A 16,506-nucleotide genomic window follows, 5' to 3' on the forward strand; every position below is an offset into this window, starting at 1 on the left:
TCTTGAAGACGGTCAGAAACGATTTTAAAGGTTTGGTGGGGTAAGAAACCATCACGACTATCGCACTGTACCACACAACACAACTACGTGTACTTGCACAGTGTGAACTCTTCAAACAATTTTTCTGGACAATTAGGCAGTGACAGACTTGGGTTGACCTCACAAATCTGGCTTCTTTGGACAACCTCAGCGTATTCCACCGTCTCTTCTTGATACAAATACAGATCAATCTGTTATTGGTGATACCGAATCCATATTAATCCTTCGTGCCCACTAACAACATATATTTGCTTGCTCTTTCAACCAATCCAAGCAACTTGATTAGGATGGTTGGTCACTTCCCGTAGAGCTCCACCAATCGCCCCCAGTTTGATATTATCCCTTCTTCAACAACACCCCCAGATTCTCAGCCTCCATCATGGTGAAAAAGGGCAAGGCCAAGGCCAACGCGGGGATTGACCTATCCAATCCGCTCCCTTCTCCTGCGCCCAAGGAGCAAGGCAAGGGTAAGAAAGGACAGAAGGCGGGCACCTCGACTCCAGAAGCTCCATCACTAGGTCCTCCTAAACCGACAGTGAAGCAGCTCATCGGTGGCTCCTCATGGACAGGAAAACTACCAGTCAACTTGCTGAGCGAATACTGCCAAAAGCAGCGATGGGAGCGGCCGGAATATGACACCAGAAAGACCCCAGATGGCTTCTCCGTCTGGGTCACCTTGAGCGCAAAGGACCCCAAGACGCAGCAGATGACCAAGCTTGAGCCCTTCAAGATCCCTGCGACTCATAAGCATCTGATTATGCGACCGACAGCTATCGAGGCAAAGCATGCAGCGGCTACATATGCTCTCTTTAGAGTGTGCAGCATGCAGAACAAGCATACGGTTCTTCCACCGGATCACAAATCGCTCTGGAAGGACTTCCAGGCTCTCAAAACCGCCGACGTAAAAGAGGGCAAGGCTTGGATGTACGAGGCGGATCCATTCAAGGCTCTTCAAGAACGTCAGGAGGCCAAGGCTGCGGCGGAAAAGAAGAGGAAGGAGATTGAAGCAGCCAAGGCCAAGGCGGCGGCCATGCCTGGAGCGGCTGGACTGGTCCTCATGAGCAACGCCGGCAGTGGATCTGGACGATCGTCAAATATTATGAAAGGATGGAGCACTGCGCCCAAGGTTGAGATGGGCAAGAAGACGAGGGCACAGCTGGAGACTCTTCTACGGACTGGAGTCAAGTGGAATCCCAACGATGTTCACATGCCGAAGGCTCAGAAGGACGCCATTGTCGCAGAACTAGCCAAGCTTGGATTTCGACGAAGCCATGTTGAAGAAGCGGTCGAGTATTGCAAGGACCGAGAAGAGACGCTTGAGTGGCTGCTCATCCACGTTCCCGAAGATGACCTCCCTAGATGGGCGTTGCCGGAAAGCTACTCTGCTGGTGTGTCTGTCGGTACAACCAACTTGAGGAGAGAGGGAATTATCAAGCGTCTTGCTCAGTCGGGGTACTCTCTCGAGCTGGCTACAAGAGTCCTAGATGAGCAAGGTGGTGATGAGGGCAAAGCTGCCGAGACACTGCAGGACTTGCTATTTTCTAGCGACTCCCAGTCTACAGATGATGCCGACTTCTTGGACTTAGGCTCTCCCGAAGAGCAGTGGGAAGAAGAGGTTGGAAGTCTTGAGGCCATGTATGGTGATGGCTTCGAGCGTGATGGAGACAACGTCATTCGAATCAAGCTGGATTCGGTCAAGAACGGACAGCAAACCGTGGAGGCATCTCTGCAAGTCCGACGGCCAGCCACATATCCCGCGAACTTGATCCTGTCCATCGTTGCCAACCTGCCTTCTTACATCAAGCTCAGCATCATCCGCAAAGCCCTCGAGCATATCGAAGAATCGTTGCGCGATGAGCCGATGAAGATCTATCTGGTTATGGACTGGGTTCAGCAGAACATCAACGGCATCATTGAAAATCCCGGAAAGATTGTGGATATCTCTGCAGTCTCTTCAGCCGCAGCCGAGTTCAAGCCTGTTGCAGCTATTTCCCAGAAGAAGCGACCTTCCCGTGCCCCTAAGATGATCAAGTGGATCAGGGATGAGCGAAACAGAGAGCAATGGCTGCGACGACAGGAGTCATCCTCGTGGAAGGACATGCTATCGAAGCGTCAGAGGCTGCCAGCATGGAAGATGCGGGAAGCCATCATTGGCACCGTGAAGAGCAACCATGTCACCATCATCAGCGGAGAAACGGGTTCGGGTAAATCTACGCAGTCTATGCAGTTTGTCTTGGACGATCTGTATGCCAATGGGCTAGGCGGCTGTGCCAACATGATTGTCACCCAGCCACGACGAATTTCGGCACTTGGACTTGCGGATCGAGTTGCGGAAGAGCGATGCTCACGCGTTGGAGATGAGGTTGGTTATGCCATCCGCGGCGAATCACGGAGGTCCAAGGATACTCGTATCACTTTTGTTACCACTGGTGTCTTGCTTCGACGACTCCAGACTTCAGGAGGTCGAGTTGAGGATGTGGTGGCGTCTCTGGCAGATGTCAGTCACGTCGTGATCGACGAGGTGCACGAGCGAAGTCTTGATACCGACTTCTTGCTAAACCTCATCCGCGACGTCATGAAGGCCAAGAAGGATATGCTGAAGCTCATTCTCATGTCCGCTACGCTGGACGCGGCAACGTTTAAGAACTACTTCGCGTCTGAGGGACTCAACGTGGGCACGGTTGAGATTGAAGGTCGAACATTCCCTGTGGATGAGTTCTATCTAGATGATGTGATCCGGATGACTGGATATGGAACCGACAAGTCTGATGATGGATTCATCGGCGATGAGGCCATGGGCAAGGTCATTCAGAAGCTGGGACATCGTATCAACTACGGCCTTCTTGTGGACGCTGTCAAGGCCATCGACTACGAGCTGTCGTATGAGAAGAAGACGGGTGGTATTCTAATCTTCCTCCCCGGAGTTGGTGAGATCAACCAGTCTTGTCACGCTCTGAAGGCCATCAGCTCCCTTCATGTTCTTCCTCTGCACGCCTCGCTCGAGACTCGCGAGCAGAAGCGAGTGTTTGCTAACGCTCCACCTGGGAAGCGCAAAGTTGTGGTCGCTACCAATGTGGCAGAGACATCTATCACCATTGACGATATCGTTGTGGTGATTGATAGCGGTAAAGTCAAGGAGACCAGCTTTGACGCACAGAACAACATGCGAAAGCTTGAGGAGACGTGGGCATCCCGCGCAGCCTGCAAGCAGCGACGTGGTCGAGCTGGTCGTGTCCAGGAGGGTCAATGTTACAAGCTCTTTACACAGAACTTAGAGCAGCAGATGCCTGAGCGGCCAGAGCCTGAGATTCGGCGTGTTCCTTTGGAGCAGCTATGTCTCTCTGTCCGTGCCATGGGGATGAGAGATGTTGCTGGATTCCTTGGACGATCTCCTACACCTCCTGATGCCACGGCTATCGATGGCGCCATGAAGCTCTTGCGGCGCATGGGAGCCCTTGATGGTGATGAGTTGACTGCTATGGGTCAGCAACTAGCCATGTTGCCCGCTGACCTGAGATGCGGAAAGCTGATGGTATTCGGTGCCATCTTTGGCTGCTTGGATGATTGTGTGACGATTGCTGCGATCCTGAGCACAAGAAGTCCGTTTGTGTCGCCACAAGAGAAGAGAGATGAGGCCAAGGAAGCTCGGATGATATTCTACAGCGGCGATGGCGATCTCTTGACCGATCTCCATGCCTTCCAGGAGTGGGATGCTATGATGCAAGACCGTATGCCGCAGCGCCAAGTTCGGTCTTGGTGCGAGGAGCACTTCCTCAACTTCCAGACCTTGTCTGACATCTCCAACACGAAAGCACAATACTACACGGCTCTTGGAGAGATTGGCATCGTCCCGCCTTCTGAAGCCACGAGCGAAGCCCACGGTCGCGGTGTTGGCTCTGATTCGCCTCAACTTTTACGAGCCCTCGTGGCAGCGGCCTTTACGCCCCAGATCGCGCGAATCCAGTACCCTGACAAGAAGTTTGCCAGTTCCATGTCTGGTGCTGTTGAGCTGGACCCTGAGGCGAGATCGATCAAGTACTTTAACCAGGAGAATGGGCGAGTATTTGTGCATCCTAGCAGCACTCTGTTTGGAAGCCAGGGCTTCTCAGGCAACGCGGCGTATATGGCGTACTTTAGCCTCATTTCGACGAGCAAGATCTTTATCCGGGATCTGACGCGTACGTATTAATCATGACCTTTGGGTTGGCACATACTGACACGGCTACAGCATTTAACGCGTACACGCTCCTTCTCTTCTCAGGCCCCATCGAACTCGACACCCTGGGCAGAGGACTCCTCGTGGACGGATGGCTGCGACTCAGAGGCTGGGCACGTATCGGAGTGTTGCTGGCGAGACTGAGGGGCATGGTTGATGAGTTGATTGCCAAGAAGGTTGAGAATCCTGAGCTGAGCGTCAAGGATGAGGAGGTGATTACGCTTGTGAGGAAGATGATTGAGCTTGACGGGTTGGATGCTTAGACGGGGTGTTGTCTTGGGTTTTTTTTTTTAAGTTTGTGAGGTTATCATTCATGAGAGGAAAAGCAATGACCTTGACCAGGTTCCTATGTCTGTTGATGTTGAGGCGAGAATAACGTGAAAGCCATGCAAGGCTGTTGAGAGCGGTAAGAACACTCTATAGGGCATATCCAAGATTCAATGTTTGAATATTCAGCTCAGAGCTTTGGTCTTACGTCTATAATGTCTAGTATTCATGTTCCAACAGAGCACTGGTTCACCAGGGAGAATAAGGAGTCATGAGCATGGTGGGAAGAAGTTGCACGGCGGGGCATTACGGACGACCATAAACACCACCCCAGCTTGAATTCCTTGTCAGTGACTTTTTACATTCACCTGTATAAATGTTTATTTTATGTGTGGTTTACTTCTTTCCTCTTGTTTTTCATTCAAATTTGGTCCGCGGCAGTTGAGGCTATGCAACAAATAGCTTCCTGGTCTTGGAGGCAGCAACTAGCCCTTGTGGGGGCCTCCGTAGATAGGCTGTCATGAGCACCCATGACAACCTCACCTCAACCTCATCCCCTACCTATAAACCATCAACTCACCACAAATCTCGCTACAATAACCATGTCGCATCAAGACTCTGAGCCCGAAGAGGCCATCACCAAAGAAGAGATTGAAGGGAAAGCGCCTGTATCAGCTCGCAATGCCTGTACGCAAACACCCATTCACATCGCTTTCTCACCTTCTCACGCTTCACAGTCACGGAGCTCATGACGCCGAAACGAAAGGCGCCCCCGTCCGCTCCGCCGCCTAGAATGTCGCGAGGAGGAAACCCTTTCAGAGACCGCATGGGTCTGGGTGCGTACCTTGAAGATCCAGCCTCGTACCCGTCTTCGCGCGTCATCTATCACAACGACTCATTCGTCGCCATAAATGATCGATACCCCAAGGCAACAATCCACACCCTCCTCCTTCCACGCTCAACAAAGCATAATCTCCTGCATCCTTTTGAAGCATTCGACGATCCCGAGTTTCTAGCTAGCGTAAAGGCCGAGACGGCGCGCCTTAGAGCTCTGGTGGTGAAGGAGCTGCAACGCCGTCTCGGGCCGGAGAGCCGCAGCGACGCAAAACGACAGGCCGTCCTCAATGGGGACGCAGAGCCCGGCGAGAGCGGGGAGCTGCCGGCGGGACGGGACTGGGATGCAGAGGTCATTTCCGGAGTCCACGCCGTGCCCAGCATGCGGCATCTGCACGTGCACGTCTTGTCGCGCGAGATGTACTCGGAGGCACTGAGGCACCGGAAGCATTACAATTCCTTCAACACGCCGTTTCTAGTCAACGTTGATGACTTTCCGCTGGCAGCTGATGATCCACGGCGAAACACAAAGGAGGAGGCGTATCTAAAATGGAATATGAAGTGCTGGAGGTGTGGTCAGGACTTTGGGAACCAGTTCCAAAAGCTCAAGGAGCATCTCAAAGACGAGTACGAGACGTGGAAGAAGATTTGATCACGCGTCGAGTGCAACCGAAACAATCAAGTAGTGAAAAGAGCCGGCTTTTCCCAGCGTCAATCAATAAATAACACAAAACTCCTCTGCATAGCAAACCTGGTAATCCCCCATGCCGCCCATAAACCTGATACCATTACATTCCCCAGCATCAGAGCTTGATGCCAGAGCCAAGCCAAACCGCCTGGCATTTAGATGGAGTATAATCCGTCCTAGGAATAGACATGGCCCATGCTATCCTCTGCGCAGACGTCTCCGTCCAGCATTCTATTTGGACAAGTCATCATCCGGCAACTGCGATCATCAGCGAAACATCTTCTTAAGACCGGATAGCCATGGTGATGGACGGACCTCCTTGTCGGCCGACTCCTCTTGGCCAGCTGTGGGAATGTCACCATCCGATTCATCATCGGCTTTGGCTGCTGCGCCTTAGCATGGATCACTTCATCACTGAGCGCGAAGGTCAAGGCTTACCATCCTCCAAGGGCTCAGCAGCCTCCACGGGCTCGGACTCCTCATTGTCGTCCTTAGCCACATCCTGGGCAGCCGGGCTCTCGGTGGCATTCTTGCTTGGCCGGCCACGCTTCTTGCCAGACTTGGGGGTTGTAGATTCGCCTTCGGCTTCGGGTTGGGCAGCCTTGCGAGGTCGACCACGTCCTCGCTTAGCGCCAGAGGCATCCGTTGATGCGGCCTTCTTGGTGAGGCCAACTGCTTCTCCGAGAGCAGCCTTCTTCGCGCTCGAGGCCTTAGTGCTTCCCTTGGGACGGCCACGGGGACGACCGCTGGGGACGTAGGCGGGCTTGGGAACGGCGCTGCGAGGTCTACCACGGCCGCGCTTCACTGGGGTTTCGGTATCTTTGCTGATGCCGGCAGCAGACTTGGCGACGCGAGGTGATGTCGCGACAACGTCGTCCTTGGTGCGCGCCATGGTGGATGCGACAAGTTGTCGAGAAGAGGAATTGAGGGAGAGGGAGGGACGAGAAAAATTATGCAAAAATGACGCGAGGAAGCGCGACCTGGTTAAAATGGGATCAACAACGTAGTCAGGACGTGTTGGTAGTCTGGCGTTGATGGTGAAGGAAGAAGAGTCTGGAGTCGCGCTCCAAGTCGGGGAAAATGGTTAGTGAGCTAAAGTGGCTGAAGCTTTCCTTCCCCAAACGCGGTTGCACCTCCCTCCCCGCGTGCAAGAGTGACTTGCAGCAAAGGAAGGTGATTTGCTGAAGAGGCGACAAAATTAACTGCTAGCTGTGGTACGCTGTTATTTCTGTCACTCATCAGCTGCTGAGGCTAGTGCGCTAATCTCGACAAAGTTTAGCGCTTCCGGGTGGCGGTGGGTCATTGGCCCAAGCTCCAGCCCGGTTGCACCAGTCAAAGACGGCCAGAGCGATGCCAGCCACCCCTGCAGCTCACCCTAGCAACGCCCATGACAGCAGTAAACAAATCGCACAAAAGAAAGTAAGGAAGGAGAGAGGCATATGTGATGTAGCACATCCTTCGCCAACGACTTCACGACAGCATCGACACCGTCAACCAGACTCTTTTGACGATGGCTTATGATCATCGCCTGATGCCTGCTTCGCCCTCTGAGGCTCGGACAGTGCACTCTTCAGCTTCAACCCCTTCGCTGCGGTCCCGCGATGGGGCGATGCCTATGCTCGCCAGGATGGACGGAGGAGGCAACGTCAAAGTTGTTGTCCGAGTGAGAGCCTTCCTCAAGAGAGGTGAGACTGGCGATACCCTCCAACGACACACGATCAAGTGCTGACTTTGGCAGAACTCGAGCGCCAAGCAAGATGTCTCATTGAGATGGACCCCATCACCCAGCTCACGACTCTATTCGCGCCCGACGACCAAGATCCCGCTGCCGCCAAGCTCAAGACCCGAAAGGTAATTGAGGACAAGAAGTTCACTTTCGACAACTCTTTCTGGAGTCACGACACAAACGACAAGCACTATGCCACCCAGGAGGACGTCTACAATAGCCTGGGCGAGGATTTTCTCGACCACAACTTTGAGGGCTACCATACCTGCATCTTTGCCTACGGACAGACTGGATCTGGAAAGAGTTACACCATGATGGGGACTCCCGATCATCCTGGCCTTATCCCTCGAACCTGCGAGGACCTTTTCGAGCGCATCGACGCTGCTCACAGCGAAAACTCCAACGTCGCCTACAACGTCCGAGTTTCGTACTTTGAGGTCTACAACGAACACGTCCGCGACCTTTTGGTCCCTGCTGTGCCAAACAAGGCACCCAACTATCTCAAGATCCGAGAGTCGCCCACCGACGGCCCGTACGTCAAGGATCTCACCGAAGTGCCTGTGCGAAACATCAACGAGATTCTGCGTTACATGAAGATGGGTGATGCCTCGCGCACGGTGGCAAGCACCAAGATGAACGACACCAGTAGTCGAAGTCACGCCGTCTTTACAATCATGCTCAAGCAGATTCACCATGATATGGAGACTGATGAGACGACGGAACGAAGCTCCCGTATTCGACTAGTGGATCTCGCTGGTAGTGAACGTGCCAAGGCAACTGAGGCTACTGGTGCCCGACTTCGCGAGGGTAGCAACATCAACAAGTCCCTTACGACTCTTGGACGAGTTATTGCTGCTCTGGCAGATCCGAAGGCGCACCGAGGCGGCAAGCGAAAGGACGTGGTCCCATACCGAGACTCTATCCTCACATGGCTTCTGAAGGACTCCCTGGGTGGAAACAGCAAGACGGCCATGATTGCCTGCATTGCTCCTTCAGACTATGAAGAGACCCTCTCAACCCTCCGATACGCCGATCAGGCCAAGCGTATCCGCACCAGGGCCGTGGTCAACCAAGACCATATGTCCTCAGCCGAAAGAGATGCCCAGATTGCCGCCATGGCGGAAGAGATTCGCGTTCTTCAGCTTTCCGTCTCGGACTCGAGACAACGAGAAAAGAACGCCAAGGAAGCCGAGGAGAAGTTGGAGGAGTATCAGACCCGGGTTGCTACCATGCAGCGTATGATGGAGGAGCGCAGCATGGTGGCAGAGAGCAAGATCAAGAAGCTCCAGACCGAAAACGAGGCTTTGAAGTTGCACCTGAAGCTGGCCATCGAAAGCCTCAAGAACCCTATCCCTGCCGTCGAGGTCAAGACAGACCGAGAATTGGACGAGCAGGACAAGGAGAACGGATCCGATTACGACGAAGACGACTATGACTCGGAGAGTACGGCTTACGGAGACGAGGATGAGCTGCAGGAGGAGATGCAGCGCTATCTCCAGGACATGGGCAACTTGAGGAAACTGATTGGAGGCGACCTGTCGAGGTTCAAGGACGAAGACAGCGCCAGGATGCCGTTGGGCTTGAGGGAGAACTTTTGAAATGGATTAAGAGAAGAGGCATAGCATTGACAGGAGCACGGTGTTTTGGGAGCGTTGGCTTGAATGACGATTGAGTGATTGGCTTGGCTTGGATTGGGTTGAATATCTCATGTAGGGTTTAGTTTTCATAGGCTCATGTCTAAAAGATTCATTTGTTTATATTTTTGACCCCGTACTCCATCATGGAGGCCTCAATATGCGTTGCATATGTTGTCCTAAATTACCCATGATATCCATCCTTTGACTAGGTTTCTATTCCTGTCTACCTAGCCTACCGGATTATTGACCCTGCTGAAATAGTTCAGCATACCTAGTTGATCCTGTATTGACCATGGTAGAAGTTGGAATACAGTCAACAATTATATCTTTGTCAACGAGCCCATTGACTTGGGTCATGTCGTCTTTGATCTTTCCGTCTTGAATGTAGAAAAACGAACGAAATGGATAACCGGTTCGTAAAAGCCAACACACCAAGCTCATTGCAGTAGGAGAGATTCGAGTTAAACATTCTAGCTAGCAACGCGCGTCTGTGGTTGTTGATCGCTTTCTTCTCCTTCATCTCATCTTGGTCTTGGTATTGACGTCGGCACCCTTATTGGAACTCTCGACGAGGCCCTCATCTGATACCACGTATGGGAGTGGTAAATGAGTGACTCCTTGGATATAGCCTGCCTCATTTGTCGGGGTTGCGTATAATATAAATGACCCCAGACCGGTGATGCCGTCCAGCACCTGTTGGGCGTGAGCGCCTGTGGGTGGAAGGGGAGCCACCTTAGCTCAAGTGTAAAGAGCAGGCAAGAAGAAGAGATTCATCTCACGGCTCATCTTCTCCTCTTAATATCACCTTCTCTTCCGTCGAGCCTCACTTCGCCTCGATGCATTTTTCGTCGTCGTCGTTGTTCTATATATCATCTTACTAAACCCCTTCTACCATGGCATCTCCCATTGTTGTCCACTCTTCACGTTGCCCTTGTTGTTTAAAAGGCCGCAAAGACTTATCTCAAACCATAAACAAACTGAGAATGGGCTGTTGGCGCGGTTGGTCCTGATATGAGGGGAGAAGAGGTATGATTCTCCAATGCCTCTGCCATGATGGCGGGGATTGACTGCCGACGATGGAATAATCAACACCCCTCGATGCGATGAGGTGATGATTCCTTGGAAGTCGACAATATACTAGTAGTGGCCGGCAGCAGACATGACATAGATCGTTTCCACGTCTGGTAGCTCGTCCCCGTCAAGTCGGTTGATTATATATATCATGCTCAATGCACCTCAGTTACACCTCTCGCTATCCAGTCTCCTGAAGGTGGCAAATGGTATGCATGAGAAAAGAACGAAAGGTACTTTGCTTAAGGCCAACACGGTGGATCGCTTTGTAGAAGGTGGGTGTATGCCATCCAGCCCTCATATAGCTTTTTCAGAAAGCTGTCGCTGCATATCACGACGTCAAACTTGGGGAGGGCTTCTCTTCCAACTTTTGTCTTGTCTTTGATGGTGAATTGACCATCAATCTTGAAAATGGCGGTTCATATATAGAAGCTTGTAGGGTGCTCGGTTCCCCTTTTGTTCAGTAGGATATCCGTTCCCTGGGTCTTGTTCTTGAAAGACTCGGCTAATCATGCCTTCAACCATATATATAGGAGGAGGCGCGATAATGAAAGAACTCCAGCAACACGTCGGGGAAAGGCGAGAAGATGTGCCAAGATGATGGTTGGTGGTAGCGATTCAACAGGGTTTGTTGGGTGTTCAAGGTAGCCTGCAACAGACCCTACACTTTGCAAGTCTGGGAATGTGTCCGCATTGTAGGCTCACCGGTTGGCATTTGTACCTTTCGGTCATGGAATCTTCCCAACGTAGCATAGACACAGAGGGAAACCCCAATCGGCCCTCTTCGACTATGTCCGCCCAACTGGCTCGGACCGCTCAACGAACACCGTTATATATATCCCCGCATAAGACAGAGGGAAGAACTAGGACGGTAGACAAAAGCTGCACCAGTTTCTGATCACTGCCAAGGTGGGATGGTACAGGCTGACAGTCCGCGTTGCTTCTAGAGCCGTGTGACACGAAGAAGAGGTATGCTTTCTGCTCTTCTGTGTGCTCTCCGTCTTTATCCTCCCAATGCCATCGTCAAGCCATTCCGGGTCCCTGTCTTCAGGAGCGTCTGCTATATATGTGCGGACGATGTGGCCATATTACTTCTTCCTCGATGAATTGACCATGGCGAAAGGATTGCGATGGATCGTTATCTGCATATAGTCCTCCAGAAAGGTGAGGGAGTCGAGACGCAGAATATTTACAGATTGGGTGACGGCGTGAATCCCCATGTCTCTCATCACTCTCAGCCTTGAGAAAGCACCGCTCCGTGTTGAGGCCCGATCCAACGCAAAAATTGAGTGCCCATATTGCTTATCGCCGGCCAAGAGGGCAGAAGTGTTCCCACATTGCGACACAGATCATGGTTGAGAGGTCATGGCGATGAAATCTGGGCACGGCTATATATCCTGCTGTTGAGGAGGGTGAAAGGGGTTGGAATCAAAAAGCCGGATTCCTAGCCCCAAGTCACTCCTCAACCTCAATCTATTGGGGAGTATTGATCTCATGGGGGAACCCGCAATTATTCTGAAGAAGAAGAATTGTGTATATAAGAATCTTCAAAGCCAGTGGATACGCTTGGCTGTTTCTTGGAGGAGATATTCAGTTGCTATCCTTCACACTGCGTGATATCCATGTTCGTTTCGTGCTGAAAGGGTGCCGCACTCTTTGTGCGCCAGAATAAGAAAAATGCAAGCTTTTTCAACCAACTCCAAGAACTCATGGCAAAGCTGAAGTGCTGAGTTGATACCAAGGTCCCGGAGAGTCCCTTGCAAAGGTGCAGGCTGCTTGCGCAACAGAATAGGTTTTGACTCGGTATATGTATCCACACGACTTTCCGCTTGATCAAAGGTTGACAGAGGTTATATATTTAACAGAATGCGATGACAAGCAATTCTCGGTGGGGATATAAAGGAGGGCCGCCAACCGGTGATGGTGATGGTGGTGACGGTGATGGTCGTAATCGAGACAACGAGTACGGTGAGAGCTCGCATTCTGCCAACATGAAGCCGGGTTTTCGCCGGCTGTCAACAGTTTCCCTATCCCCGAAAGTTTATATAGTATATTGGGGGAAATCCACCATGAAAAGGGCGCCTATATCCTATATTGGTAATTGCGTGGGCAAAGATCGTCTAGAAGCTGTACCAGGCTTCGGGGACCTCGACAATTCCAATCAGAACGACGCAGCAGGGCAAGCTGACAAATGGCAGGGAATGTTGCCACATGCTTGAAGGGTGAAGTCGTATGGATATATACAAGGTGGTCTTTGATCAGAAACAATTGTTGTTATAGAATGGAGTGGATTGGAGTAGCAGACTGGGGGTAGCAGGGTAAGTGGCAGAAACGAGGAGGAGACACTGTGACTTTATAGTAATAGAATCAAGCTGACATAATGGCACCGAACCGTGTAACTTTGTCAGGAGCATAGTTGGCTCTGATTATTTGATAGACATTACTTCAAGCTTGCTTGATTGACGATCGCAAATGGAATGTGTCGCGTGTGGGGATTGCCAGTGATTGCTTTGCGGTGAGATCACATCGCAGTGTGAGTTTGCAGAGCACAGAGAAAGAGGATCTTGTCACACCATTTGATTTCTCTTCTACTTGTCAGAAATTGTTCCAAGGCCCATGCCAAGTTTCTTGATGACAAAAAGGCTAGTTTGAGAGTTAAGGGGGGCTTGTTAGCTATGTATGCCCCAAGACAATCAACATCAAGCCGTTTCTTGTCAAGGAAAGTCCATTTCTGCTTGCTTGGTAACTGTAGTCTCATCTCTAAGCATTGAAGAAGCCTATATACAAGAACAAAAAGACACATCAAGCCCAAACTGACCCATGTATCCCTTTCAACATCAACAAACCGCTTAAGCGGGGCAAGCTCCAACCTTCTTGGGCTCGCAGCCACCAGCACAACCATTGTACATGGTGCACTTCTGCTTGGTGTCAGCACAGACGTTCTTGAGGGTGGCCGTGTCGCCGTAGTTGGCGTTGATGCCCGCGAGCTCGCCGCCGTTCTTGGCCGTGACGCCCTCGATGTAGACGTTGCGCTTGCACTGCTTCTTGCAGTTGCCGCAGGACCGGTATAGCTTGCCGTAGTCCTCGACGTAGAAGTTGATGATGTTGACCGTGCCGCAGCCATTGTGCTGGACTACCTTGTCTGAGGCGTGGTAGGCGCCTCCACCGATGATCCAGGACTCCTTGCCGGCCTTGTCTTCCTTCTAGGGGGTTGTTAGAATATGCCGGGCTACCTTTGTTATTATTGGATACTTACAATTGAAATGGCGTCCTCGCAGACATCCTCAAACCAGACAAACTCGAGAGTGCAGTGTCCCTTGCAGTGAACACCCTCAGCTTGGTCCTTGCCAATGATGACGTTCTTCAGAGTAGCACCCTCGTGAAGCAGAAACACAGCGTCCTTGTCATCTAGAAGCATATTAGCTTCACATATGCCTTGTCGGTGAGTGTAGATGTTTACTTACCACCCTCGTTCTGGCCCTTGCAGGCTCCGGATCCACGGTCATACTTGGCCCACTTGCCATCAAAGACCTCGCCAGCCTTGACCTCGATGACCTTGCTCTTGGAGATGTGGTCGGTGGGCTTGGGGACACCGCCAGTGTATCCGAGGCAGGCCATGGCCGAGGGAAGGAGGCTCGCGGCCGCGACAGCAAGAATTGAAGCCTTCATGTTGGATAGTGGTAGGATTGTGCAAGTCGAGATCAGGCTGAAAGTTGTAGGCGATGGGCTTGTTTGTGAGATGGTTTAGAAACAAAAGGACCGTAGTAATGAACTGTTATATAGATCATCGACACAACACCAATCCTCCATCGTCAGTTTCTCGTGAGGCCTCAGAGACCCCATGAACAATACCAAGAGTCCATCTGATTGATGGAAGTTTTTCACGACTTTTCCACGACAAGGCGTACCATACCAGCTCACGCGGGACATACTGATGGATGCCTCCGTAGTTCCCGTATCCGTAAAATCATGAACCCCGTCCACCGTGCCGCCGACGCTCCGAGGCCCGTGACGGGGACCCTCATCCACCCCGGTCCATCTCGGCTCAATGGGCCGGTGCGGGTAAGGCAGGCAATCACCTTGCGATACCATGTTTCAGAATGGATATGACGTCTGTTTTACCTGGTCACACCGCAGTTCGTTGTCATCTGTAGACGTTCACTTGATGATGATGGATCAAGGTGTGCCCCTGAACTCATTTCTGCTGCTGGGTCCCAAGCCGTGGGTCCTGCTGACATGGAAATAACGGCAAGAAACTCGCATGGAAATTTCTTGGCTTTCTCCTTGTACGGTCTAGTTATTAAAGCTTCAACACAAGGTTAAAAGGGACCTATCAACAAGGTGCTATCTGATGAATCTGATCCGCACCAACGAGATATTCGCAGCATGTCAGACGGTACCACACACTTGGTCATCCCATAAAGTACCACTTCTCTTCTACCCTATGAGACCCTGACCACTCGTGACATTTCCAATGAAACCCTTTCACAAACAGGTAATTTTTGCGGGGTAGCGAGAGAAGTGCTCCGTCGCCTTGCTCCTCGATTTGGCAGTTTTACATACGACTGGGACGACTTGATTGGTGGCTCTATTCTTACCGTTGATCCTACAGCTGAGGATTCGATCAGAGGGTTGCAAATGTCACTTGGAGGCTGCATTTTACTGAGCTGGCATCACGAAACGGCATTGGGGATAGATCGATATCCCGCGGTTCGCCAGGGAGGTGCTTGTCGGGTGAAAGACGGCCGAAGTTGATGTACAGAGTTGAAATGGGCCCGTAGTGAGGACGAGTTGAAGCAGATAATAGTGACTGTCACTCCCTATGTTCTACAGGAGTCTTATGAATAAGCTTGTTAGTTTACACTCGATCAGTTTCCGATTAGCAAACTGATATTTACCGATCTACCAGTAACCACTCCCTTCAGACATTCCATCCCGTACAAAACTCCGACGATCCCTCTCCATGACATGCCAAGCCGTGGGTCACGGCAATCCTGCTGCCGTGGCTCGTGCAAGTTCCCAAGGTCCACCCTCCGAGCCCCCGGGTCGGGTTGCCCTCGCTAAGAGAGTCCGGCCGGGGGGACCAGGGATTGATGCCGAGCCGCCTCTTGTCATGGAATCATCCGATCGTGTTATCCTCCCCGAGGCCCGCGGGGGCGGTCTACAGGATTTTCATCCTTCCGTCGGGTTATTCAGAGCAGCCCATGGTTTATGTGTGTAATAGATACAGAGTTTAGATACAGAGAATGTGGATATGGTAGACACCTTGACGCCAGACCGTCTTGATAAAAGGTTCAGGTCCAAATAATGGTAACAAAAGTCGAAAATGATTGATCACAGACTTCCGTAGGCAGTGAGTATTTCCGAGAGTCGGCATACTTCCAATCGCCTTTCAAATGATCCGGCCTGAAGACATCTGCAGTCCTTCAGGTTAGAGTTGCTAGTTGAGTGTTGCTACCCTATTGACATGGTGATACGTTATTCCAATTGAGCCCAGCTAGAAATCATTCCGATCACAAAAAGACCGGTATTTCTTCACATCATTACGTACATACATCTCTCAGTGGATCAATAGGCAAGGTTCTCATAGTAGCCATCGTGTGATTTACTCATGGAGACTCGTCTACTCCTGATATACAGAGGACTCTTGCATGTATATTACAACACTACTTTGTGGCTCGATCTTTCAACTTTATTTCTAGAGCTCTTACATTGCATCCAATGCTAGAATTCTTCTGTATGTCTCTTCGTGTGTTCTTTGATCTCGTGTATGATGAATACGTCATTGAAGAAGTAGAATGCCAGAATTCTTCAAGATAGTATGAGGTGCTCAAGCTCTAAACAATCCCACTAGGAGTCTTTGCCAGAACGATGTTGGTCCAGAGGCCAAAGTCGACAGGATGGGCAAGAAATGAGAACCAAGTCGACTGAGCGAGGGTGAGAGGCATGTTCGATCAAGGGTCTTAATTAACAAGACCTATCTGATGACCTGACTTTATTGGATAAGCTAGGAGCGGGCTTGTTGACT

The 16,506-nt window shown here is 51.3% G+C and overlaps 5 protein-coding genes across 5 annotated transcripts; 3 read left to right on the plus strand and 2 right to left on the minus strand.

Moving 5' to 3' along the window:
• Positions 1-418: 418 nt before the first annotated feature.
• Positions 419-4,518, plus strand: NCS54_01133500 (Hypothetical protein; the record flags this gene model as incomplete). Its single annotated transcript, XM_053156615.1, has 2 exons — positions 419-4,217; positions 4,268-4,518. 2 exons carry the CDS (start codon positions 419-421, stop codon positions 4,516-4,518), a joined length of 4,050 nt encoding a protein of 1,349 aa, XP_053012590.1.
• Positions 4,519-5,124: 606 nt separating this feature from the next.
• On the plus strand, positions 5,125-6,008 carry NCS54_01133600 (Hypothetical protein; the record flags this gene model as incomplete). The annotated part of the gene is made up of 2 exons (XM_053156616.1): positions 5,125-5,209; positions 5,260-6,008. The coding sequence occupies 2 exons, from the start codon at positions 5,125-5,127 to the stop codon at positions 6,006-6,008; spliced, it is 834 nt and encodes a 277-aa protein (XP_053012591.1).
• Positions 6,009-6,275: 267 nt separating this feature from the next.
• Positions 6,276-7,101, minus strand: NCS54_01133700 (Hypothetical protein; the record flags this gene model as incomplete). Its single annotated transcript, XM_053156617.1, has 3 exons — positions 6,483-7,101; positions 6,360-6,427; positions 6,276-6,302 (listed from the first exon to the last, which is right to left on the minus strand). Exons 1-3 carry the CDS (start codon positions 6,934-6,936, stop codon positions 6,276-6,278), a joined length of 549 nt encoding a protein of 182 aa, XP_053012592.1. The 5' UTR covers positions 6,937-7,101.
• Positions 7,102-7,554: 453 nt separating this feature from the next.
• Positions 7,555-9,368, plus strand: NCS54_01133800 (Kinesin-like protein; the record flags this gene model as incomplete). Its single annotated transcript, XM_053156618.1, has 2 exons — positions 7,555-7,729; positions 7,783-9,368. 2 exons carry the CDS (start codon positions 7,555-7,557, stop codon positions 9,366-9,368), a joined length of 1,761 nt encoding a protein of 586 aa, XP_053012593.1.
• Positions 9,369-13,327: 3,959 nt separating this feature from the next.
• On the minus strand, positions 13,328-14,183 carry NCS54_01133900 (Pectate lyase; the record flags this gene model as incomplete). The annotated part of the gene is made up of 3 exons (XM_053156619.1): positions 13,328-13,681; positions 13,735-13,886; positions 13,943-14,183. The coding sequence occupies 3 exons, from the start codon at positions 14,181-14,183 to the stop codon at positions 13,328-13,330; spliced, it is 747 nt and encodes a 248-aa protein (XP_053012594.1).
• Between the last annotated feature and the right edge of the window lie 2,323 nt (positions 14,184-16,506).

Source organism: Fusarium falciforme, chromosome 9, assembly GCF_026873545.1.
Source record: "Fusarium falciforme chromosome 9, complete sequence".
NCBI lineage: Eukaryota > Fungi > Ascomycota > Sordariomycetes > Hypocreales > Nectriaceae > Fusarium > Fusarium falciforme.